General features: G+C 34.9%; 1 protein-coding gene across 8 annotated transcripts in view; it reads left to right on the top strand.

Annotated features, from left to right (window-relative positions):
• Positions 1 to 25,929, top strand: part of SHPRH (SNF2 histone linker PHD RING helicase) — a 93,819-nt gene that overhangs the window by 35,774 nt on the left and 32,116 nt on the right. For all 8 annotated transcript variants that reach the window (XM_064598193.1, XM_064598196.1, XM_064598194.1 and 5 more), the window contains 9 exons: positions 8,534 to 8,622; positions 10,291 to 10,383; positions 12,290 to 12,397; positions 13,581 to 13,723; positions 17,208 to 17,381; positions 17,699 to 17,761; positions 18,717 to 18,942; positions 20,893 to 21,036; positions 22,268 to 22,369. In XM_064598193.1, coding sequence (XP_064454263.1) covers positions 8,534 to 8,622; positions 10,291 to 10,383; positions 12,290 to 12,397; positions 13,581 to 13,723; positions 17,208 to 17,381; positions 17,699 to 17,761; positions 18,717 to 18,942; positions 20,893 to 21,036; positions 22,268 to 22,369 — 1,142 coding nt within the window. The remainder of the gene's footprint in view (positions 1 to 8,533; positions 8,623 to 10,290; positions 10,384 to 12,289; positions 12,398 to 13,580; positions 13,724 to 17,207; positions 17,382 to 17,698; positions 17,762 to 18,716; positions 18,943 to 20,892; positions 21,037 to 22,267; positions 22,370 to 25,929) is intronic.

Here is a 25,929-nt window from a genome sequence, read left to right as displayed (position 1 = left end):
CATCTTCGACAAAGCAGGAAAGAATGTCCAATGGAAAAAAGACAGTCTCTTCAACAAATGGTGTTGGGAAGATTGGACAGCCACATGCAGAAGAATGAAACTGGACCATTTCCTTACACCACACACAAAAATAGACTCAAAATGGTTGAAAGACCTAAATGTGAGACAGGAGTCCATCAAAATCCTAAAGGAGAACACAGGCAGCAACCTCTTCGACCTCAGCCCAGCAGTTTCTTCCTAGAAACATCGCCAAAGGCAAGGGAAGCAAGGGCAAAAATGAACTATTGGGACTTCATCAAGATAAAAAGCTTTTGCACAGCAAAAGAAACAGTCAACAAAACCAAAACACACAACTGACAGAATGGGAGAAGATATTTGCAAATGACATATCAGATAAAGGGCTAGTATCCAAAATCTGTGAAGAACTTATTAAACCCAACACCCAAAGAACAAATAATCCAATCAAGAAATGGGCGGAAGACATGAACAGACATTTTTCCAAAGAAGACATCCAATGGCCAACAGACACATGAAAATGTGCTCAACATCGCTCAGCATCAGGGAAATCCAAATCAAAACCTCAATGAGATACCATCATAAAAAAGGTATAGCTAATGCTATACTTAATGGTTGAAAACTGAATGTTTTCTAAGATCATCAACAATAAAGATTCTTTTCACCTGAATTCTGTCCAGTGCTGTTAAGACAATTAAAAGAAATAAAAGTTACCAGTTTGAATAGGGAGAAAAGTAAAAGTGTCTTTATTTGCTGCAATATGATTGTCCATGAAGGAAAACTACTAAAACTAATAAGTGAGTTCTGAAAAGTTGCATTATACAAGAAGAGTATATAAAAATTTATTTTATTCTTAAATGTTAGAAATGAATGATTAGAAATTATGACAATACCGTTCATAGTAGTATCAAAAAAATAGGAAGTACTTAAGCATCAACTTGAAAAGAGATGTGTAAGACGTTTACAAAAGTCACAGAAACATTGAAAATTACAAACGTGGCTGAAATTAAAGAACACCTACTTATACCATGTTCATGGATCAGAAAACTCGTTATTAATATGTTGATTCGCCCTAAATTGATGTATAGTTAATGCAATCAAAATTTTCCAGTCAGAATTTCAGCAGGCTATTTTATAGCAGTTGACAAGCTGATTCTAAAATTCACCTAGAATAGCCAGAACAACTTCGGAAAAAAAAGAACGATTGGAAGATATACACTACCTGAATCAAGACTTATTCTAAAGCAACAATAATCAAGACAGTGTGACATAGGCATAAAGATAGGCAAGTAGACAATGGACCAGAATAGAGTCCAGAAAGAGTGCCACTTATTTATGTTCGTTTGATTTTTCAGCAAAGATGCAGAAGTATTTCAGTGAAGAAAAGTTAGTATTTTCAGTAAATGGTGCTGGAACAATTAGATATCCATATTCAAAAAATAAAACTTCAACATTGCACCATATAAAAAATTCATAATATAGAGGATATTAAACCAGAATTAAAACCTAAAACTATAAAACTTACAGAAAAACACAAAGGATAAAAAAAATTTTTGATTTGGGATAGGTAAAGATTTAGAGATGACACCGGAAGCACAGTCCATAAAAAAATTGATAATTTGACTTCCTCAAAATTAATAACCTCTACTTCTCAAAAGGCATTCTTTTTTTTTTTTAAGATTTTTATTTATTGAGAGAGAGAGAATGAGAGACAGAGAGCATGAGAGGGAGGAGGGTCAGAGGGAGAAGCAGACTCCCTGCTGAGCAGGGAGCCCGATGCGGGACTCGATCCCGGGACTCCAGGATCATGACTTGAGCCGAAGGCAGTCGCTTAACCAACTGAGCCACCCAGGCGCCCTATCTTTTTATTTTCTTAAGAATGCCTTTTGAGAGGGGTGCCTGGGTGGCTCAGTTGGTTAAGCGACTGCCTTCGGCTCAAGTCATGATCCTGGAGTCCCGGGATCGAGTCCCGCATCGGGCTCCCTGCTCAGCAGGGAGTCTGCTTCTCCCTCTGACCCTCCTCCCTCTCATGCTCTCTGTCTCTCATTCTCTCTCTCTCAAATAAAAATAAATAAATAAATAAATAAAAATAAAATAAAAAGATAAAGTATTGAATAAAGAAAGTATTTGCAAATCATATCTCTGAGAAAGGATTTGTATTCAGAATATGAAAAGAACTATTAAAAACCAGTAATAGGAAAACAATGCAAGGAAAATAGGCAAAATGTTTGGACAGAGTTCAATCAATATACAGAGATGCCAAAAAGCATATGAAAAGGTAGATATTCATCATCATTAGTCATTAAGTATATGCACATTCAGACCACGTCCCTATATGCCTTTATTGAATGGCTTAAATTAAACAGATTAAATGTTGGCAAGGATGTAGAAACAACTGGAATTCTCATTCATACATTGATATTGAGAGTATAAAATTGTACAGCCATCTTTCTCTTACTTCATTTACTCATTAGCTTCATTTCCATGACCTCAGCTTACTTTTATAATAAACTTGCAATGAGCTTAGTGCCTCTATCTCTATTTTAGAATTATTCTTTGCAGAAATTTATTCTAATTTTTTATGATAACTTTCTGGCTATCTGAACTAAACTGTTATTTTTTTGCAACTTTAATGAATCATTGAATACTCTCTTGAACAGAGTCTATTGTTATTCATCTATTACTGCATTTGTGATATAATAAGATTGCATAGTTTTATAGCTTTTATACCATAATGACTTTTAGGAGCTTTCTTGTAAGTAATGAGGGAATTACTGATGTAAATGTGCCTTTTTATAAAATCTACCTTTAAAACCTTCTTTAGTAGCTTTGGTTTAGATAATTTGATTTTAGTCTCTTCAAAACTTCAAAACTACTTAGAACATAATTCTTAAAATCATTTAAGTATTTCATAATGATGAAATAATGTACAGTTTTAAGCACTTTTATAACTTAGTATATACAAATGCTTCTTTATTTCTACATTCCTCACAAAATTTGTATATTTAACTCTTCATTATATTGTTAGAACTAGAAAGGCATTTTGTGATAAATTCCAATTCTTCTGACCTTCCCACAAAGCTTATTAATCCATTCTACTTGGGTACACAGTCATGGAGAGAATTTACCATTTTTCTTGTAATTTACCTAATAAGACCTTAAAGAAATTAGTTGCCCAGAGAAATTTGTGGTTTTGTCTGATACAAGGAAATGTTCTAACCCTCTTGGAACTGACTGCTATGTCTAGTTATTAGCTTTTCAGCATAACAGAACCAGAACTAGAAAGTGTCTCTTGTCCTGAACACTTGCCTGGAGTTTGGAAGGCTCACAGAAGCTGAGTAGAAGTAGCTCTAGACAAGAACTGAAAAAGATGGGCTTCTTATTTGCTGTAGTTGTAGCCCTCTGAACTTGTGTATATTGTTGAAGGTTTATGAATCTGTTTCTTTATCAATAAAATACATATAATACCATTCGCTTTGCCTCCCTTGAGGTGTTGTTCTTAATGTGAAGTGTGAATATACATTAAAAACTTTATAGAAACATATAAATGAAGAGTGGTGTTACTGATAATATGAAGTAACCTCAGATTCTTACCACTTTCAATCTGTTTAGAATGCAGTTTTTATTATCAATAACTAATGATAGGAGAAAAGGCATATTATTACATATTCCTGATAAATTGTACAAATATAAATAGCACATGCAACTTTGTGTGCAAATCTTCTCTCTAGGACATTGCCTAGGAAATACTTCATTTAGCTGGCAGTGTTTACAAATATGGATTTTCTCAAATAATTCTTAATTATCACCATCATTATCATTGCCCTTTCAGTTGCTAAGTGTGTCTGTGACTATAATATTCCCAGCATCAATCGAAAATATGAAATAATCTCTGCTTTACAATGCATAGTGAAAGACTAAATAGGGCAGCATTTTTTTTAATTGAACTATAGTTGAGACACAATGTTACATTAGTTTCAGGTGTATAATGTAGTGGTAAGACAACTCTGTGCTATGCTGTGCTCATCAGAACTGTAGCTAGGGGCACCTGGGTGGCTCACTCATTAAGCATCTGCCTTCGGCTCAGGTCATGATCCCAGGGTTCTGGGATCGAGCCCCAAATCGGGCTCCCTGCTCCACGGGAAACCTGCTTCTCCCTCTCCCTCTGCCTGTGTTCCCTCTCTCGGTGTCTCTGCCTGTCAAATAAATAAATAAAATCTTTAAAAAAAAAAAAAAAGTGTAGCTAGCTAGCATCTGTCACTATACTACTTTTTAATAGAAATTTAAAAAAAAAATTAAACTTTATTTCAACTTAGAAATAATTAGGCAAAAGGTGGCAAATTATGTGTCCTACATAATAATAGTTTCTCGTAGTCCCAAATTAATTGAGTGAAATAATTGTGATTAAAATCTACAGAATACTTGAGTGTCACAATTAAGAAATATGTATGCTTCTTCTTAGAGATACATAAATAATGTACTATTTCAGATTAAAAATCTAGCATCATATCTGAGAAACGATCATTTTCCTTTTTTTTGATTCAGAAAGGTGTTTTTATTTTCCAAATTATTAAACATATTTATCCACTCAAGAAATGAGTGTGACTTTGCAGACCACCGTATTGCTAGATTGTTGTACATATTAAGTTACAGCAGAAAATATTTTTTAAATTCCCTAAAATTTGTGCCATTACTTAAAGTATTTATTAAGAGAAATTCTGGAAAGGCTGAAGATTAGAAATAAGTCTAAAAGAATGGATTAGAACAGGGTTAAAACACAAAATAGTTAAGATTTCCTATTCTGCCTTCTTCTTTTATTTTCTTTTATGACCAGCAAAACTGCCAACAAAGCATACAAGCAGTAAAGATGCTTTACTTTACTTTTACTTGCTTTTCTTTACGAACATATTGACTGTTAGACTGTAAAATAAATATAAAACTTTAGAAAGGACTGCAGTTCTTCCCAACTCTGGCTTTCTATGGTTTTTCAAATCACCAGTAGTGGTTTCTTTGTTTTTTGAATCCTGTAGCTCATACTTTTTAGAACTACATTCCTCAGAAACAGAATCACTTCATGTGGCCTCCCTGAAGAAATGATCATTTTCTATAAGCATTTTGTATTAGACCTAACATTTCATGTATATATTGTTTTTCCTCGTTATTGCCCAATGATTGAGGTATTATCCCCATTTTACGTAAGAAAACTGACGTTTGGGCGCCTGGGTGGCTCAGTTGGTTGGGCGACTGCCTTCGGCTCAGGTCATGATCCTGGAGTCCCGGGATCGAGTCCTGCATCGGGCTCCCTGCTCGGCAGGGAGTCTGCTTCTCCCTCTGACCCTCCTCCCTCTCATGCTCTCTGTCTCTCATTCTCTCTGTCTCAAATAAGTAAATAAAATCTTTAAAAAAAAACAAAAAACTGACGTTCAGGGGCACCTGGGTGGCTCAGTCATTAAGCATCTGCCTTCGGCTCAGGTCATTAAGCATCTGCCTTCGGCTCAGGTCATGATCCCAGGGTCCTGGGATCTAGCCCCACATTGGGCTCCCTGCTCAGCAGGAAGCCTGCTTCTCCCTCTCCCACTCCTGCTGCTTGTGTTCCCTCTCTTGCTGTGTCTCTCTCTGTCAAATAAATAAATAAAATCTTTAAAAAAAAAAAAAAAAACTGACGTTCAGAAGGCTTAGTTGGTTTCTTAAGATTATAGCTAATAAATGACAGATAATTTGCCCTGGATCTTTTGATTTCAAATTAATTTAATTTTTTTTATTATACTATGCTTCTTTATCAAATAGACATTTTAAACCTCAATATTATGCTATCTTTGGTAGGTTGAAGCTCTTCATCAAAAATTTCTAAAATGGAGTACTATATTACTTGCAGATTATCACAATATTAAAATAAATTTCATATTTCCCATCTTTGTTGTAAAACTGGAACCCTCATTTTATTCTATGTTTTTATGACTCAAGCTTGGAGAGTAAATGAATTTCTTCCCTTGGCCTTTTTTCTAGTCTCCTTTTCAGATTTATTCCCTCCTTTTCCCTGCTATGTTGTTATGCATGGTATGAAGATTATGATAAAGAATTATTCATCTGATCCTTTCTAAGCACTGTATATAGCACACTAGAGGGTCAGTGTGGCAAAATACCAAGCCAGGGCATAACAGGAGGTGCCTCACTGCTCTTTTCAGATAGTTTCCACTGCATTCCCACTAGGGTTCTTTGTCTTTCTGTGCAATGAAAACTTTGTTGATTGTTAAGAGAAATTCCTATCAGAAGGTCCCTTAATAAAGGATATGTCCATTCTTAATTTAATTGTAATTATAAACATAATTGTGATGGATTTACTGCTTTTAGTTTCCATTGCTTCATAGTGGTATGTTAAACATTTTCAAAAGTTACATTACATACTAACTTGATTTAATCTCTTCCAATATAGAAATCAGATAGTAAAGATCTGACTTCTAAAAGAAATCTAAAATTAACTGCAAACTCAAGGGATTTGTTTATATTATACACAAACATATATGTATGATATATAATGCATATTCTAAGGTCCTCACTGATTATGGTTTTAAAAACATGGTATTATTTCAACTTTGTACAGTGTGTTTTCTGCACATATTTTTTGGAGAAAATTAGCTTGGAAAGTATCAAATTCAGTACTATTTACTACTTGGAAATGTTAGTGCCATCAAGTGGCAAAGAATGGATATTTCTAAATTTGGCTTAAACTTGTAAACTTACTGAATATGCATATTTTTGTGTTTCCTAGAAGGCATGGGATTATAGTGAATAGTTCAAATTCACCTGCTTATATTATAGTTTACTCATTGTACCATCTTTAAGAAGTATGGTAATTATGAAAAGAGAATTATTAAATGAATTATTCTCTATAAATGATAGCATAAATACTAATAGAATCTTTTTTAGTCTTGAAAAACTTTGTGAGAATCTTCAAAACTAAGAAAGAAGAGCTTTTTGGTGTGAAGATAGTTGAGTGTTACTCCTTCATTATATTGTGATATTATTTTTGCAAAAATAATGTTCACCTTTATCAAAGTGAATAGAAATTGACTGTAAAATACTATGAAATGTGTGCTTTAGAAAACTATGTAATAGGTAACTTGTAGAACTAAATATAAAACGGTATAAAAGCAAGTGTTTTACACAAAAATGTGAATATACTTAATGTCACTGAACTGCATACTTAAAAATGATTGGTATGGTAAACTTTATGTTAGGTGTATTTCACCACAATAAAATAAGTGTATATATTTATATATATAATCAGCTTTAACAAAAAGAAAGAATCAACACAGTTTACAAAGGTATATATATATTTCTTTCATTGTGGCTATGAACAAAATCATAAATCCACTGATGTTAATAAAATTGGTTTGAAGTGAAAAAAAGGCAAGTGTGTAATGAACATGAAAAAAGCTTTCTCAGCAAACAAAAACATCTTTTTTTATTTTATGATTTTACAGCTGTTAGATTTTTATTTTAATTGTATTTGTAAATTACCAGTTTTGAATTTTTCCCCACGCAGCAAATATGATAGGTTCTATTATTTAAGCCACTTAATGTTTCATGTCTCCTTTTATAGAAGTGTCAGAAAACTTTTACTGAAAGAATCAGATGATAACTATTTTAGATTTTGATCCAGAAGATCTATTTTAACTACTCAGCTCTGCTGTTACAATGCAAAAGCCATCACAGACAGTACATAAACAAATGAGTGGGCTGAGTTCCAATAAAACTTTATCAATGGACCCAGAAATTTAATTTCATATAATTTTCACATCACAAAATAATGTTCTTTTGAATTTTTTTCAACTATTAAAAATGCAAAAACCATTCTTAGCTCATGGACCTTAGAAAAATGCAGAGGGTCAGATATGACCCATAGGCCATAGTTTGCCAACCTATATTTTAGTTGATACTTTTTAAATTACTTTATTTGAATGAGCTGCTAGTTATGAATAATAAAAAACAGCATGAATCTCAGACTAATTGTGATTTATGTGACCAGAAATGGAAAGAAGAATCTTGAAGTTTTTGAAATGTAGTTTTTAACTGCAAACCATTTTGGCCTTTAAGAAGGATCTATTATTTATCTGAGAATTATGTGTAGGTTGATCAGTGTTTTAAGTATTTATTTATAAATTTGTTTTTAATTTCAAACATCAAAATGACTACTAATCGGCACCCTTTAACTTCACTAAGAGGAAAATCATCTAAATTAAAAGTATATTCAGAGTTTGCTTTTCAGTATAATTTTAAAACCTAAGTATATCTGATTGGTGTTCAGTGCTACAGAATTAGCAAATGGAGTTATCATCGGCTTTTTTACTGGCGCAGTCATATTAATACCAAGTCACATTCCTTTTCTTTAAAAGATGGTAAGGTATAATCGTTGTTATATTTTTGCAGTAGACATTTTTCTATAATAGATAACTAGATCACATTGGGAGCTAAATACATGATTTTCTTATGCATTAAATACATTTTAATTCTTCAGGTGAGTATGCCTTGGCAGCAGAGCTGTACAGGGAAGTGTTGCGTTCATCTGAGGAACACAAAGGGAAACTCAAAACGGATTCACTCCAAGTAAGTAAGCACTAAACAATTTCAAGTATATAGTCTATTTATTTTTTACAAAATAATTTTTCATGATGATCTTCTGATTTAATTTTTGAAGGTCTCTTAGGAAAATCTGAATATTTGAACTATAGCATTTAAGTATTGAGTCTCTTCCCTTTCTTAGCCCCGTCCAGTGGATCATATACACAAGGCGTTCTAGCTAAATGGTAAATAAGGACCACTTTTATTAATCTTATTAAGTTTAGGCTTGAGTCCTTGGTGGGACTTCTTTATCATTCACAATCTAGACCTTGGGACCCACATGTTCACGTGTACCTCAGCAAGTATTGTAGGAGTGTTTGGGGGAAAGAGGAGAAAATTAAATGCAAGCCTACTTATATTCTGTATGGGGGAGGATTACAGAAGTTAGACCTTCAGTCTTAAGCAAATGTGTTTGCCTCATGGAAGAAGGCAGAAATATGCTCCTGAAGAAAAGAAGCAGAAGTAGAAAAGTGGATGAGCAAACGGATAAGTCCAGTATGCCTGAGTCCAGGAATGAAGAGTAAGCCATCAGCCTGTTTCTTCCTTTTGGCTTTAATAAACCATGGCCCACTGACTGTTTTGCTCTATTCAGTCAGATTAGCCACTCTGCTCCCTTGGGATAAAAATAAGGGGATGAAAGAGACAGGTGTTCTCCCCAGTCTGTTCTACCACCTTGTTCAGGAAGCCACAGAAGGAGAAGAGGAGCCGGGTTTCTACCACTTGGTTTCCGTAGTGCCATTTACAGGTTTGTTGTTGCTACTCAGTGTGATAGTGTTGCTGATTGTATTATCTATGAAGCCATGTTGAAAAGACCTAAGACATTTGAGGTGACTCTTCAAAGATGAACTCTACAAAGATCTGTGTCATGACATAATCTGTAGCCAGAGAGAGTAAACCTTTGTAGTCTCAAACCACTAGCACCAAATCAGATCTTACCAGGACTCTTTCCTGATTATCCTTTAGTCCTTAGCTGTCTTCCCAGGTAAAGAGTGAAGTTAACAGAAATTACTTATTTCTTCTCAGCCCTTGACTCCAGAGGGAGCCTCTAACCAGCTGCAGATTCAGTATCATAGGGAGAAGCCTGACTTATACTGAATACAGAGATAGAAGATACAGTTTTCTCCTTCCTTATATCTTTACCTCTAGCTCCTCCCTTTTTCACCCCTTAAGTTCAACAGATCCAGGTCACAGCCCTGTTTTCCTATGTATTTAGTTATCCTTATTTTTATGATAATTGCTAGGCTTATGCAGACTCATTTCCCAGAAGAGGAATCAATCAAGTCTGGGCAATCAGTCTTTCTACTTTACTGGACTTGGCATAATCCTATACAGACAAAGGCACATATAATAGAAGAAATATACCTGTATTACACATTCAGCTAAATGCATAGACATATTTCATAAGACTATTTTCTCCCCTTAAGACTGTGTATTTTTAATTGAAGAAAGTTTATGCCATTATGAATTAAGACCTTATGAAACTGATTTTGGTTTTCTCTGAGGAGGTTGGTGTTCAAATTGTATTAGAGGAAAAGTTTTCAATGATCTGATCTTAACGTGGTGTTAGTATTCTGTATGCCATACTAATAGTAGATTCTCCCTTAAGAGTTCACTCCATTGACTCTCAAAATGTTGCCTTTTGTGTGTTTGTAGAGACTTCATGCTACCCATAACTTGATGGAATTGTTGGTAGCCAAGCACCCAGGAATACCTCCTACCTTACGAGATGGCAGACTTGAGGAAGAGGTAATTATTTTTTTATTCTGTCTGTAAAGAAATCTTTTTTTCAGACTTTATCACACATCTCATTAATATTTCCTAGGGCATATAACATCTAAATAAAAGTAATCATATGCTTTCCTGCTGCTTTTATGTCCCAAATTAGCTTTGGTGATTTGGTGATAGGAGAGAATTGCAGTACTCTGTATTATTTTGCTTCTCTTGTGATCTGCTTGTGGTTATATGGTAACTGCTTTCATAGATATGGCTGTTGGTAGCCAGCAGCACATAGAAAGAAAAAAGGAGCACATAGAAAGAAAAAGAAAGGAAATGAAGGAAGGAAGAAGACCTTGTTGATCTCATGGCAGATCTGCAAAAGATGCAGTTTAGTAAAAATAAAAAGTTTTGTGCTTACTCCACCTTTCTGTATATTACCGAGGGCAGTAAATAAACTCAATGTTTTGGTGGTATTTCTTATGTCCTCTCAAAGAACTTCCTTCTGCAGTAAGTTTTGCCTCATTGGAAAGAATGGTATAAATCATTTCACTGTAAATTGTTGATGAGCCTATTATGCTAATTCCCTCAATGGATTTTTGCCTTTTTAAAAGTCAGATATGGCAAAGCTAAAATCAAAAGAGTAGTAGTATGTTTGAAATGAATTGAACCTGTAAGTGGGACCTTTTTTTTTTTTTTTAAGATTTTATTTATTTATTTGACAGAGAGAGACGCGGTGAGAGAGGGAACACAAGCAGAGGGAGTGGGGGAGGGAGAAGCAGGCTTCCCGTGGAGCAGGGAGCCCGATGCGGGACTCGATCCCAGGACCCTGAGATCATGACCCGAGCCGAAGGCAGTCGCTTAACCAACTGAGCCACCCAGGCGCCCCAAGTGGGACCTTTTTTATTTGAATTAAGATACAAAGTGAGATTGTATAAGTATGTACAGCCCTTTCTTAATGTTAGATGACAGTCTAAGTGTTGGAGATTTTTAAATGAAATCTCATTCCCATTGCAGGCGTCTAATCTTATATACAATCAGTCACTTGTTTAAATGCCATGAGCGACAGGAAACTCTAGGAGACTGTCCAGTCTATTAGTAGATAGCTCTAATGACCAAATAATTATAGCCAAGGAATTTTAATGGAAATTAATCGGAAGGTTGTGACAGGAAAAGGAGAAATGCATCATGGGAGAAGAAGAAAAAATGTGTCACACTGGATAGATAGATTTCCAAGGAGACCACATAATTTTTGCCTTTCATAGAATATGAAGCCACAGATCCAAGAAATCATCTACTTCAACCACCAGCGTTTGCAAATGAAGTAACAGAAGCCCAGAGAGGTGAAATGGCTAGTCCAAAGAGATGTATCTGTTCAGTTGAACCTCATGAAATTGCCATTTTTGTAAGTCAAAGGGTCTAGTGTTGGCAACTTCACATAGGTCAACCCACCTCTAAGTGGAAGCGTTAGGATTTCCTGTTCAGGAGTCTTTCTGGTTTTCCTCCCACTATCCCATGTCCACAACACCTATGTTACTGTATATTCTCAAGTATTATTTCCAAACTGAAGTAATTTCAAAAAGTTGTAATAACTAAATCAGACAAATTATAAAAGATTCCTTTGCCTCAGGATTTGAAATACGGTTGTTCTTCCCATTCCCTTTTTTTAATTAAAAATTAGATAGAGATTTAGGAAGCAGACCCTTGGGATTTCTTAAATTTTGTGACTTACGAGTAAATGTGGTCTCTTTAATATCTGTCTTAGGAATTTCTAGCTCGGCTCTTATGTTCTTGACAGTATACTTAGAGAATTCTGTGCTTAAACTGTGTTAAGTAGCTTTACGTACCTAAAATATACCACATTGTTCTTGCAACATTATACTGAATTATTTTCCAGACCTGGAATGAAAGTTTACGTTTGTTTCCTGTTTCAACACAGGCCAAACAACTGCGAGAGCATTATATGAGCAAGTGTAACACAGAAGTCGCTGAAGCACAGCAAGCTTTGCAGCCTGTGCAGCAGACCATACGGGAGCTCCAGAGAAAGGTGCGTCCCCAAAATGACTTGGCTTACCTGTGTTTGTCTCCCTGTAGCATTTTGGACTTTGTCTTGGTTTGGAGAAAAACTTGAACTTTCTTATTCGTCTTGGAATTCTTAGCACCTAGTAGGGTGCCTGTCCCATAATAAAAAATGTTATTTGCTGTTCGCAGTGTTTGTTAATTGAATGAACAGGTGTGTAGATAAATCACCTGTTTGGAAGCTGTTCTCTTTCTTTTTTTTAAGCTATGATGGGTTTTTTCTGACCTTGTGTAGACAATAAGTTGTCTTTTGAAGAAAGTAAAGACTGGGCGCCTGGGTGGCTCAGTCGTTAAGCGTCTGCCTTCGGCTCAGGTCATGATCCCAGGGTCCTGGGTTCGAGCCCCGCATCGGGCTCCCTGCTCCGCGGGAAGCCTGCTTCTCCCTCCCCCACTCCCCCTGCTTGTGTTCCCTCTCTCGCTGTGTCTCTCTCTGTCAAATAAATAAAATCTTTTAAAAAAAAAAGAAAGTAAAGACTTCCATAACCTCCTTTTGATCTTAGATATGTATGTTTCCAAAATCTTTTCTTTTAAGGATGTCAGAACATTAGAAACACAGGTATTTTTCTTACGGAATACATGCCATTTGTCATTTCTAAAATTTCTCTTTATGAAATCAGTAGCAAGCCTAAAGAGGAGGCTATCACAAAACACATTGTCTTTCTTATTTTAACCAGTTACTCCATCACTTTATTCTTCCTAATACACTAATTATTTAGTATTCAGGCATATAATTTTGCTAGTAATCATAGAGTATTATTGAGTAGAATCTAGTTCAGTTAGTTGAAGATTAGTAGGATGTCTTTATTATGCTGAGAAAGAGACCTGTCACCTTTTCAAATATATACAGTGAATACTGAGTTTTCATTTTGGTAATGTATTTTTTTAGCACAACTGTGTTACACAAATACATACAGTAAATTTTCAGTCATCCACAGTAGTCAGGAAACAGGTGTTCTCTTTAATTATGTATGCAAAACTTGTATGCACCCATTGTATATAGAGTATGTATGCTTGTCTTCCCCACTGTTATAATTCCCTTGAGACTAGCATTTATTGCTTCCTTTGACTTTTTCACAGCACCTTTCCTAGTGATAGGAACATAGTGAGCACTGAAAAAAACATGAATTGATGAGCTGTTGTCTTTTTTACAGATTTATTCTAATTCTCCTTGGTGGCTGAATGTGATCCACAGAGCAATAGAATTTGCTATTGATGAGGAACTTGTTCAGCGAGTGCGAAATGAAATAACGAGCAACTACAAGCAACAAATTGGCAAGTTTTCTATGTCAGAAAAGTAAGAAAATAGTACAAAATAGGATAACTTTATGAGTAATGACCCCAAATATTCAGATCATTTCATGTTAAGAGGTAGTTAACTATCAGAACATATTATGGTTATGAACATCTGGATTTTACATATTGTTAAGAGTACATTTCAAACAAATATTAGCTATAAGTCTGAAAAAACAAACCTGTGTTTCTTCTGTGTATTAGTCATTTTTAAATAGTCCCTTTTTAGTGTTTTTTTAATCTGCTTAAAGTATATTCATTGTATCTTTGTTGGACGCACCGAAGCCAACTCTAAGCAAAGTCTTGAAATAGTCTTTGTTTTGGAGAAATTTGTCCTTGAGGTAAAGCATTCACGCTTCTACTGTGTAAATCACCCTCAAAGAGCTAAGCATCATAGCACCACAGTGGCCCAGGTTTTATGTTGTAGAGTTACCTGCTGTCTCCCCCGTCTTTCTTTGTTCTCATCAACACTCACCATTCTTTAGGGTCTTGGTCGGTATGCTGGATTGTTGCTCTTATTGTATAAATGGTAAATAATTCTTCCCAAAGACCAAACTTACTCTTTATCAAAAGTATCTGCAGTGATTTAACCCAAAGGAATGTCAGCCTAATGTGGGGACTTGAGGAATTGTGGTAGGACTATTGATTCTAGGTAGGGGACAGAGAGAAATCTTTTATTGCTTCTCAGATCACATCCCAGTATAAGGTCAGCCTTGGGATTAATGTTGGTTTTCAGTGAAAAATTCAGCATAAGAATATCTTTAAAATGTTTTAAAGTGTTCGTTTTACTCTTTTAAAGCCTTTCCAAATGTCTGCTAAAACCCTAAAGAGATGTGCTACATTTTCCATGTGTCATTACTAATTTAGATGTACAATCATCATCTTTTTCACCATACAGAGCTTGACAGGCTTCATTTCTGAGGTATATGCAGTACATTAGACTCCTGAGTGCACTTCCTTTTTCTCTATTTAACCCAAGAGTCACCATTCCAGGATAAGTTGTCATTTAAGTCATGATTCATTTTATCCAGTTTTAAAGTTATGTACTAATGTGTTCTGCCAGCATTGTGGTATCAGCCGAAAAGAAAATCTTAAAGTTATTTTGAAGTTGTTTTTCTTAAATCACATAGAAACTACTTAAAAGTTGCAAATTCCTATATATGAGAACATAGTCCCTAGTAATAGTCTTGAGGTCCCAGGGCTATTAAAGGACCAACAGGTAATGTAAAACAAGCCATTCATTACACATATTTTTCTCAGAAACATTAGACATAAATAGAAAGTAACAAACAGTTCTAAAATAAAAATTTTTTTAAATGTTTAACTTAACCATCTGGGAGAGTTAATATTTTTTGTATTGCATATACTTTCAAAGATCATTTTAATGTGCCTCTTTGTTTTTCAGTGAGATCCATATTTCAGAAGCCAAACGATTCATGCTTACTTCTTACCAATTGTTAGGAAAGGAAAACCTTAGTTTTCCTTAGATTAAGAGCACAGGTAGATTCTTGAGTCAGACTGCCTGTGTTCGTTCATATCCCAGCTCCACCACTTACTAGTTCTGTGACCTTGGGAAAGTTAGATAAGCTCTCTGTGCCTTAGTTTCCTCATCTATAAAACCACACAACATTGTTGTGAGGATTAGTAAATTAATATCTGCAAAGTGCTTATGTACTTAAAATAGTGTCTACCATTTTGTGCCTACCACTAACATGTAATTATATATTCTTCTTTTTCACTTAAAGGACCTGCAAGAGAAAATATTGCTAAGACGGTTAAATGCTCTATTATGATAATTTTTTTAGCCCCTGTTGCATAATTTGCAAATAATACTGAATAATACTGATGTGAATAATATTGATACCTAACCTGTGTTCTTGTATCCCCATACAAATTCTTTTAGAAATTATTGAGCAGCTATTCTGTCTATTACGTATTTTTTTAAAGATATGATCTAATTCTTACCTTCTAAAAATTAGCTTAATGAGGGGCGCCTGGGTGGCTCAGTTGTTAAGCGTCTGCCTTTGGCTCGGGTCATGATCCTGGGGTCCTGGGATCGAGCCCTGCATCGGGCTCCCTGCTCCAGGGGAAGCCTGCTTCTCCCTCTCCGACTCCCCCTGCTTGTTTTCCCTCTCTAGCTGTTTCTCTATGTCAAACAAATAAATAAAATCTTTAAAAAACAAAATAAAATAAAAATTAGCTTAATGAGTAGATAAACCCATGAACAATCTGAGAAATAGAAGTATGTATAAACACTTGAGCATGACAGAGTACTAAAATGAATAATATTTTCAATGAACTCTACGGACAGAAAGAAACAGATTAGTGTTGTAAAATACTGGGAAGCCTTCAGGAAGGAGTGAACTCTTTTGAACAATTTGGAGAAATGAATGTATGGCATTTTAGGAAGGAGAAGCCAATAACTCCTGTTTGTATTTTCCATTTTCTAATTTCTTATTAGTCTTAGGTTTTCTTTCTCATTTCATAAACCCATTTATGTACACCCATACATTTCTTTCCTTGGCACATTTCATTCAGTTTATTAAAAGAGTTAAGAGTATTGTGTTTGAGAGGCGTCTGAGTGGCTCAGTCGGTTAAGCATCTGCCTTCGGTTCAGGTCATGATCCCAGGGTCCTAAGATCAAGCCCCACATCTGGCTCCCCTCTCAGCAGGGAACCTGCTTCTCCCTCTTCCTCTGCCTGCCACCTGCCATGCTTGTGTGCTCTCTCTTTCTGTCAAATAAACAAAATCTTAAAAAAAAAAAAAAAAAAGAGTATTGTGGTTGGATTTAACTCCTAACTCTGCTACATGATAGCTTTGTAACTTAAATTATTTTAATTCATTAAGCTTCATCCATAACATGAGCACAGTAGTATCTGTTGAGATAATACAGGAAAAGAGCTTGGCAAAGTGCCTGGCATTGTAAAATAAATGCTTAGTAAAATGTATATACATCTAAATAATATATGTATTATAAAATATATGTAATAGTATACATGTACACATCATCATATATATGTATGTATGTATTTATAAACTCTTTGCAGCAAGCAATATAACTCTCAGCTATTTTTCTTCTTTCTTCTCAATTTTTCTCTTTATTTTTCATTCTGCAGTCACCTCTCCATATAAAGCAAGGATTTCAGGAGGGACGTTTGTAGTCAGTCAGCATTAAAAAAGAAAGAATGTGGCAATCTTCTTCTTTCAAAGACATCTGAGACAGAGACAGATTCTGCAGACTCTGTTTCAGTTCCTAGGGACAGACTATCAAAATTTTGATATCTTTTATAGTAAATAACCCGATGTTATTATACATTGTCTGCTAGTATATTGAGCATACTACTAAGGTAAATTCACTCAAGGTAGGCTAGGTAAAATTGTTGCACATTTTCTTGAATATTTTATTTGGCAACCATTTTCTGAATTTGAGGAAATTGACCTACTCTTCTTTTCTTTGTGCTGTGTGTGATGCTGGTGATGGGAATTAGGTTCCATGACTGCAGAGGTCTTCAGTTCTTACTTACTACACAAATGGAAGAGCTAAATAAATTCCAGAAGCTAGTAAGAGAGGCTGTAAAAAACCTGGAGGGACCTCCATCTCGTAATGTTATTGAATCGGCAACAATCTGCCACCTCCGACCAACCAGACTTCCTCTCAACTGGTAGGTAATAGGAGAAGTCATGCAATGAAATGGAGTCATTCCATTCAGCTAGATTTCTTCTGAGAGAGGAAACAGTGACTCATCTAATAAAAGTTTTTTCATTTAAATTCTCACAGAAGTGGAAAGAAATATATTATTAATCTAACTTTTAAAAAACTCTCAAGGACCACATACTGAAAACTATGTATTTTTTTTTCTTAAATGGCATATGTGTTATAAAGAAAAAGTGAAGTATAAAATACTAAGCCTCTTTTAGAAATAACCTGATTGGTAGTTATGTTTGTAAATATTTCTCTGATCATTTCTTTCCTTTTCAGCTGTGTCTTTTGTAAGGCTGATGAATTGTTCACAGAGTATGAATCAAAGCTGTTTTCCCACACGTGAGTTCTCTGATTGATTACCATCAGGAGAATGAAATGTTTACAAAACTTGGTGTTTTGATTTATAAGACTATGTGTTTTCCTCACAGTAACCTTCCTGTGTTTTTTTAATTACATCAATTCAGTGAACTTTGGCATGTGATCATTTAACATATTCCAGTTTCACTTATACAAAAGTTACCCCCAAATGCTCGTGTCATCTAGTAATGTGTTATGAAGGGACAGTTTAGGGGAGTGACAGACTTTCAAGTCCAACACATTTCAACTCAAATCCCTGCCCACTATTGTGGGCGATTGCTTCTGTTAAGCCTCATTATCCTCATTCGTGAAATGAAAATAAAACAACACTTACCTCATTGAGTTTTTTATGAATATTAGATTTTAAAATGCACATAATTGCTTAGCATAGTGCGTGATACATAGTAAGAGTTCTGTAAAAGGTTAGCTTTCATTATTAATATACTTTCTCCAACACAAATTGGAAGTTCTCATCCTGTGTCAAGGAGTGAGTGCATAATGGTTGTGGTATTAGCAAAATTACTCCTATTTCACAAACAAATTGAAAAAAGGCGAAGTTCTGATTGCCTTGAAAAAAAGGAGATTGACAGTGTACTTTGAGATCATCTAATTTGCATGGTTGGTGGTGGTGGTGGTAGTTTGTGTTTTGTATTATGGTAATTCTCAGAGCTAGATTTTAGCGTAAAAATGTATAGTCATTTTTTATTATGTCAGATTTCTGTCAAGATAATGGACAAATTTATAATGCCTCCAGCATTTTTAGAATTACTGTAGTTTTCCAAAGACTTGCAAGCGTGATCTTGTAGACATGATATTGAAGGTTGTTGATGGAAAGTTATTGACCTTGCTTCTCTCTTGGCTCTGCCAATAGGACTTTTACAATGCTTGTTAACCCACTGACAGTAGTTACTGTTGTTTTGCTCTCATATGTTTTCAGAGTCAAAGGCCAGACTGCAATATTTGAGGAGATGATAGAAGATGAAGAAGGATTGGTGGATGATCGAATACCCACCACTAGCCGGGGTCTGTGGGCAATAAGTGAGACAGAGCGATCTATGAAAGCATTGCTGTCATTTGCAAAGTCACACAGATTTGATGTTGAATTCATTGATGAAGGAAGTACTTCAATGGACCTTTTTGAAGCATGGAAAAAGGAATATAAGGTACAGTATTTCAAGGTTTTTTTCCAATATTAAAAATTTTTCTTGTTTATATTTTAATTACTGCTTTGCTCTTTTCAGACTTTTTAAAAATCTACTTTAGAGACTTGGCATATCATTATTTCTGTTTCCCTAAAATGTAATGATTTTAATGAAGAATAATAAATACAATAATGCTGAACAAATAAGGAACTTCTATAAAATTACTAAAAGGAAGTCATTATTAAAATGAAATTGATATGCCTTTTATTTAGCTGTAAAAGTGTTTCATTCTATTCTTACACTGCAGTTCTGTGAAATTAGAGTTTTGTTTTTGTTGTCTTTTGTTTTACTTTTGCTCTGTGAATAACAACCAAACATCAAGATTGAAGATTGAAGATTGAAGATTGGAGAACATAGTAAATATTTCTCAACCTACAGAGCTGGAAACCATTGCAGTTAATGGAGTAGAAAGTAGCCCTTTATATTTATATTTTGATAATTTTATCATATCACAACTTTGTACTTGACTGAGATTCCAAAATTCATTAATTTTGAATTATTCTTTATATTTGGATTTGTTATCCATTATCTTGTTTTGCAGGTGGGATGGGTGAGGAAATGAAAGAACTGTTTTATTTATAGTATTGTAATTCCATTTATATCTTTTTTAAAAATCTGAAGTTCTTGACTTTCAAAGCAAGATAAAAATTTCTATCCAGAAAAAGAAAATATGCTATCTATAATATCATTTCATATGTTTGATAAATTGGGGAATAATACTTTTGTAGTTGAAATCATTGATTCATAATAATTTTTTTCTTCTCACATTGTTATTCTAAATGCAGACGCACATTTACGCATAATTACAGCAAGCGATTGGAAGACAGTACTATATACAGTGTCCAGTTGCCCCTGCATTTTTCCTCTGGGCATAGTTTGACGACATACTGTGTCTCAGGATTGCCTATCATGAAGTTTTCTCAGATCTTTGTGAATTTTTTTCTCTATAACATTGCAGACTGAGCTCTTACACAGCAACGCAAATTAACAAGCCACTGTTACATCAGTTGGGGTCTACCTCAGAGCATAAAGTTAGTGAAGAAAGCATATCAAAGATTTCATACTGACTGATAATATTTCCATAAGTTTCAGAAACATATATAACCAAATTATTAAGAATGTGTAGATTAGTATAACTAAATGAAAAATACAGAATTAAGTCCAATTCAGAATAGTGATTAGTCCATTGTAGGGGGTTGAAGGAAGAATGTGTGAGGAAAGAGGGATGCAGTTGAGCCAGGAACACAGACTTTCCAAGGCATTGGTTTTGTTCTCTTTCTTAAATTGGATGTTGAGTACTCAGTTGTATATTTTAGTATTCTCATTATCATATATACATATTATTTTGAAAATGTGAAATATTTTATAATAAAGAATATTTCTTAAAAAAACAAAGCAGAGATTCCATAGGCTAATATTGACCTATAAAGATCTGTGGTCCCACCAAAATATCTTCGGGTGTTCTGTTCTAAGAATCTAAAGGTGCAGTATTCTGCAGTGGCCTGTAGAGGTTATTCAGTCTTACATCCTCATCCTAAAAAATGGCCCCAAAATTGCTTATGTCTTAGACACTTACTGAAAAAAATGTGTATATCTTAGACTGCACTGAAGACTTTTTTTTTTTTTTTAAGATTTTATTTATTTATTTGAGAGAGAGAATGAGAGACAGAGAGCATGAGAGGGAGGAGGGTCAGAGGGAGAAGCAGACTCCCTGCAGAGCAGGGAGCCCGATGCGGGACTCGATCCCGGGACTCCAGGATCATGACCTGAGCCGAAGGCAGTCGCTTAACCAACTGAGCCACCCAGGCACCCCTGCACTGAAGACTTTTGATCATGACACATTTCGGTGGTTTTAACCGTTTTAATTCTGTGCATTAATTACTACTGTTTTTGTGTTTTCTGTTTTCCTAGTTGCTTCATGAGTATTGGATGGCTTTGAGGAATCGTGTGTCTGCTATTGATGAACTTGCAATGGCTACAGAACGACTAAGAGTGCGTCATCCTAGGGAGCCAAAGCCCAATCCACCTGTTCTTCATATCATTGAACCACATGAGGTAATTTGCAAGTAAATCACAAAAAACACAGCCAATAGGTGTCACAAAAATCCAAGGTCCATATAAAAGTCAAGACAGTGATCTCTTCCATAAGAATGTACTTACTAATCTCTGCTCTTAGTTTAAGCCATATAAAAGTGTTTGGTTTTATACGTCAAAATGGACAGGGATGAACAATGTCATATCTAATACATGCATAGAATTCACTGTTTTGGTTCATTTGTTTCTCTTCAGATTGCATATTCATGTGTTTCTGAGCACCTTCTGTATGCCAAAATCTAAAGGGGGTCTTCCCTAAGAACAATCAAAAATTTTTCTTTTGCACTTTTCCTTTGCTACTGATGAACAGATATTGACAACTTATCTTCTAATAAATCCCTCTTTATATCCCAGGATTAAAAAATGACTCTCCCAACCTTTTATCTCCCATATTAAAATATAATTTCCTTTATAGTTTTATTCCTTGTGTGTGAGGGTTTTTTTGTTCTTGTTTTGTTTTGTTTTGTTTTGTTTTGTTTTGTTTTGTTTAAGTAGGCTCCATGCCCAGCATGGAGCCCAGCACAGGGGCTTGAACTCATGACCCCTAAATCAAGACCTGAGCTGAGATCAAGAGTCGGACACTTAACCTAGATTGATCCACTCAGGCGCCTCTGTGTGTTTTAACTTTTAAATCTTTTTCTTTCTTATAAAGCTTGGAAACTTTACCTTAGAAAAATTTAAAAATACTCATTTTATACTATCTCAACTTTTAAAGTATGAATTTTCAGTAATTTTTTCCTGTGTAACCAAATTCCTCGTTTTATAATCTGTCTACTATTTTCTACTGGGCAGAGGAGGGAAGGGGTTTCGGTGTAGGTGTGACTGTGTGCATGTGAAGGGAGAGTGCTTATAAAATCAGCAGATCATTTAGTTTTTCTTTATCCCATGGATATATTACTGAAAGTGTACATAAATAGAATTTGGGTTGATTTTTATCCAATTTCAAGTATATAGGGAAACTTCCTCTTTAAAAGAATTTTGTATTGAGTTTTATCTTCTATAGAGCCAGGTGGGTATATGTTTCCTTTTAAAATACCTACTCTCCATTTTGCAAATTTGAGTCTTCACATGTCAATGGGTTTTCCTAAAAAAGGACACAGTTAAATTATTGAGGAAGAATTTTACATGTTTAATATAATTTTACCATCTTTCTAAGAGAGAGAATAAAAAGTTGTGTTGTTTTGTTTTTTAGGTAGAACAAAATCGCATAAAACTACTAAATGATAAAGCTGTTGCTACTTCACAGCTTCAGAAAAAACTTGGGCAGCTTCTTTACCTAACTAACTTGGAGAAGGTATTGTGTTTAAAAGATGCTACTTTTTCCCATAAACCTTTGTGACTTCTTCCATTTAATCTGTTAGTCACATAATTAGTGGTACAATGTTTTCTTTAATCTTTTGTTTGTGTTAATTATATCAGTCAGAACACTAGTTCTATCTACAGTAACTACACAGATCCAACAGGTGATACCTGTAGAAAATATAAGTTACACAGATTATGTAAAGGGTGTGCACTCTAGAGTATAAAACAATATAAACATACTGTCGTTCAAAACCTTGAATGGTGGAAGTATTACCACCTCTGGGCAAAAAATGCATTATTTAATCTGTATATACATATGCATGCATTCATTAATACATACATAGATTTTTTTTAATTTGTTATTTGGAACTATAAAATGTTTGGAAGTTACTAAATCAGAAGATGTAATGATAAATTATTTAATGTAATTCAAAATACATTTTCTGAGTTGTGAGCAATGTATTATATTGGACATTGATGAATGTAGTTCCATTTTATTGCAAGGATAAATGGCTGTTGGCAGTACTTTATCAGAAAGAGATATAATAGATTCTTGGATAGGACAAATGAAGGAAAGCAGTAGACTAGAGTTGGTGCTAAACTGATACAAAATACATTTAAGTGAATCAGTAAATCCCAGTGATGATAAAATGAGAAGTTGGACATTCATTGTAAGTAAAATAGCGTGGTAGTTGAGAAGACAGTCTTGGGACCCAGGCAGTTCAGGTTTGGATCTTGACACCACTCTTTTCTACATATGGGTCTTTATTCAAGGTATTTACCTCTCTTTGCCTCATCTGTAAAAGAAGAATAACAACGTGATCTTGTACGGCTCTCTTGAGGACCGTACGAATTAATATATGTGAAGTGCTAGAGCAGTTCCTGACTTATTAAGCACTTTCTAGGTCTTTGCTATTAATACCATATTGTTACTGATATTACTATGATGACTACTAGTATTATCCTGGCAGGAGGAAAAGATGTGGGGAACCTTTTTTTTCTTTTTTTTTTTTTGTAAGATTTATTTATTTATTTGAGAGAGAGCACAAGAGTGAGCACATGGGGGGAAGGGACAGAGGGAGAAGGAGAGAGAGAATCTCAAGCAGACTCCACACTGAGCACAGAGCCCTGCCACCTCACGGCCCAAAATTGTGACCTGAGCTGAAATCAGTATTATGACACTTAAGTGACTGAGCCACCCAGGTGCCCCTAGACAGGGGAAAACTTTTAAAAGTCAGTCTCACAAAATTCTAGCATTAGAGAAAGAACGTTTGGAAAAAATTCCTTGATATTCCTGAATGTGAACTTTTTAAATGTTAGATTTCTATACTTTAAATGTGAAAGTCAAAACTAAGAGATAGTTAATTGTTTGTTATAGGATATAAATTGATATCCTGTATTTGTTGAATCAGTTTTTAAAAAATTAAAATTCTAAGGATATATAAAATGTCCTAGAAAATCAAATTCAGCTAATAATAAAAGAAAAAAACATAATGAAGGAAGATCAAATTAAGCTGATACCATTTCCTGCCAACAAGTAGGCAGAGATTTTTAAAATAACACTCCACAGGGGTGAAAGGGCAGTGAATGGATATTTCATGTATTACCAATAGGGATATAAATTTATATAGCCGTTTCCTGAAAATACTTTAACATGTATTAACAATTTCAGAGAATTCATATCCTTTGACTCAGTAATTCTTAGAACTGTTCCTGAATATTCTTTGTTTGACAGACAGAGAGAGAGCAGAAACACAAGCGGGGGAGTGGGAGAGGGAGAAGCAGGCTTCCCGCCGAGCGGGGAGCCCGATGCGGGGCTCGATCCCAGTACCCTGGGATCATGACCTGAGCTGAAGGCAGATGCTTAACGACTGAGCCACCCAGGCGCCCCAGAACTGTTCCTGAATATTCTAAGTAAATAGAAATTGGGGGAGTGAATTAGATATAAGGATAGTTACTGCAGTCTTATTTATAATAGTAATAAAATAGAAGACTAAGTGTCCAACAAAAAGTACAATGTTTACATGTGAAGTCATGGATTATTGTTACAGTGAGATTATGATATAAATATTGTAAATGGTGTCTTCAGGAAATAAATGAGATAAGAATGCTCATGTTAGAAAGTTGAGAAAAATAACAAAAAAATTTAAAAAATAAAATTATAAATTTTATGTGACTGTGTTTAGTTAAATAAAAAATAATAAGCAAAACAAATTTTTACATATTCTGGCAGTCAACAGATACTTATTGAGCGCCTGCAATGTATATGCATTATAGTTGGAGTTTGAGATAGACAGACTTGGTCCTTGGCCTCAAGAACTTAATTAATCACTTAAAATTATAGAATGGCATACATTCAAGAGTTCTGAAGAAATTTAAAGATGAACCTGTTAGATTGTTGATCAGCAATTTTCAGTATCAAGTAACAAAAAAACTGGTAAATGTCCAGTAAGATTTCAGAGCATAAGGAAAGTCTCCAATAAACATATATTTAATCACTATGTTGTACCTGAAATTAATATGTGTCAATTATATCTCAGTTAAAAAAATAAGTTCTTCAGAAGAAATTTTCTGAATACTAAGCAACCACATGAGATCTTTCATAGTCTGTTTGGGGACTGCAACTTCTGTATGGGAATAGCAGTGATGTCTTGCCATTACCTTATTAACATCTTATTTTTAAAGACAGTGGAGACTTGTGGAAGCAAAAAGGTTGAGGTGAAATGACATTCCAGGGAGGGAAGAGCTCTTTCTAGGTGAGCTGAGATTGCTGGCCATTGTCTTGCCTGAAAACATTTGCAGTATCTGGATACAGGCTGAGATTAAGGTCAGTATTGCAGAGGGACTCAAATAGGAGAAAGAGAAATCAGTAGAGCTTTTGATGGCCAGGTGAGTATTACCTTTTGGAACTTCGAGGAGCTTCAGATGCACAGCAAACTTTACTCATTTGCTAAGTGATAGGGCTGCATGACAGCTGGGCCTATACTAGAAATACAGAGTGAAATCTTAAGTTTCAGCAGCACTTAGGAGACCGTTCCTCCCCAAGGGAGCAAGGGGCCAACAGCAAACACATAACAGGTCTTACCCTTGAGACATTTGAAACCACGGTGACTTGAATTTGAACCTACCTTAAAACCCATCCCAAAACCAGCTCAGTTTTTTACTGGATTGAGGTAAGCAGCCACTCACCCCTCAACCTAACTGCCTGCCAGGGTAGGGGTAATCCTCTGTGAAAGAAAATAACATCTAATTCTGTCTCTGCAGTTTGTTGTATAAACAGCCTAAGAAGTGTAGCATACAATAAGAAATTACAAGAAATATGCAAGGCAGGAAAATGTGACCAGTAATTAAAAGGGGAAAAATGAACAATCAAAGCAGATCTACAAATAATCCAGATTGTGGACATAGCAGGAAAGGACTTTAAAGTAATTATGATTCATACATTAACGAGAGGAAAGGCGGACAATATAGATAAAATGAATTGGAATGTATACAGTAGAATCAAATGGACATTTTGGAAAGGCAAAATCCAGTATCTGAAATTAAAAACTG

Source organism: Mirounga angustirostris, unplaced genomic scaffold, assembly GCF_029215605.1.
Source record: "Mirounga angustirostris isolate CCGP_5_RB_7025 unplaced genomic scaffold, mMirAng1.0.hap1 SCAF_8, whole genome shotgun sequence".
Taxonomy (NCBI): domain Eukaryota; kingdom Metazoa; phylum Chordata; class Mammalia; order Carnivora; family Phocidae; genus Mirounga; species Mirounga angustirostris.
The sequence above is the reverse complement of the archived record's forward strand: the minus strand, read 5'-3'. Positions and strand labels throughout refer to the sequence as shown.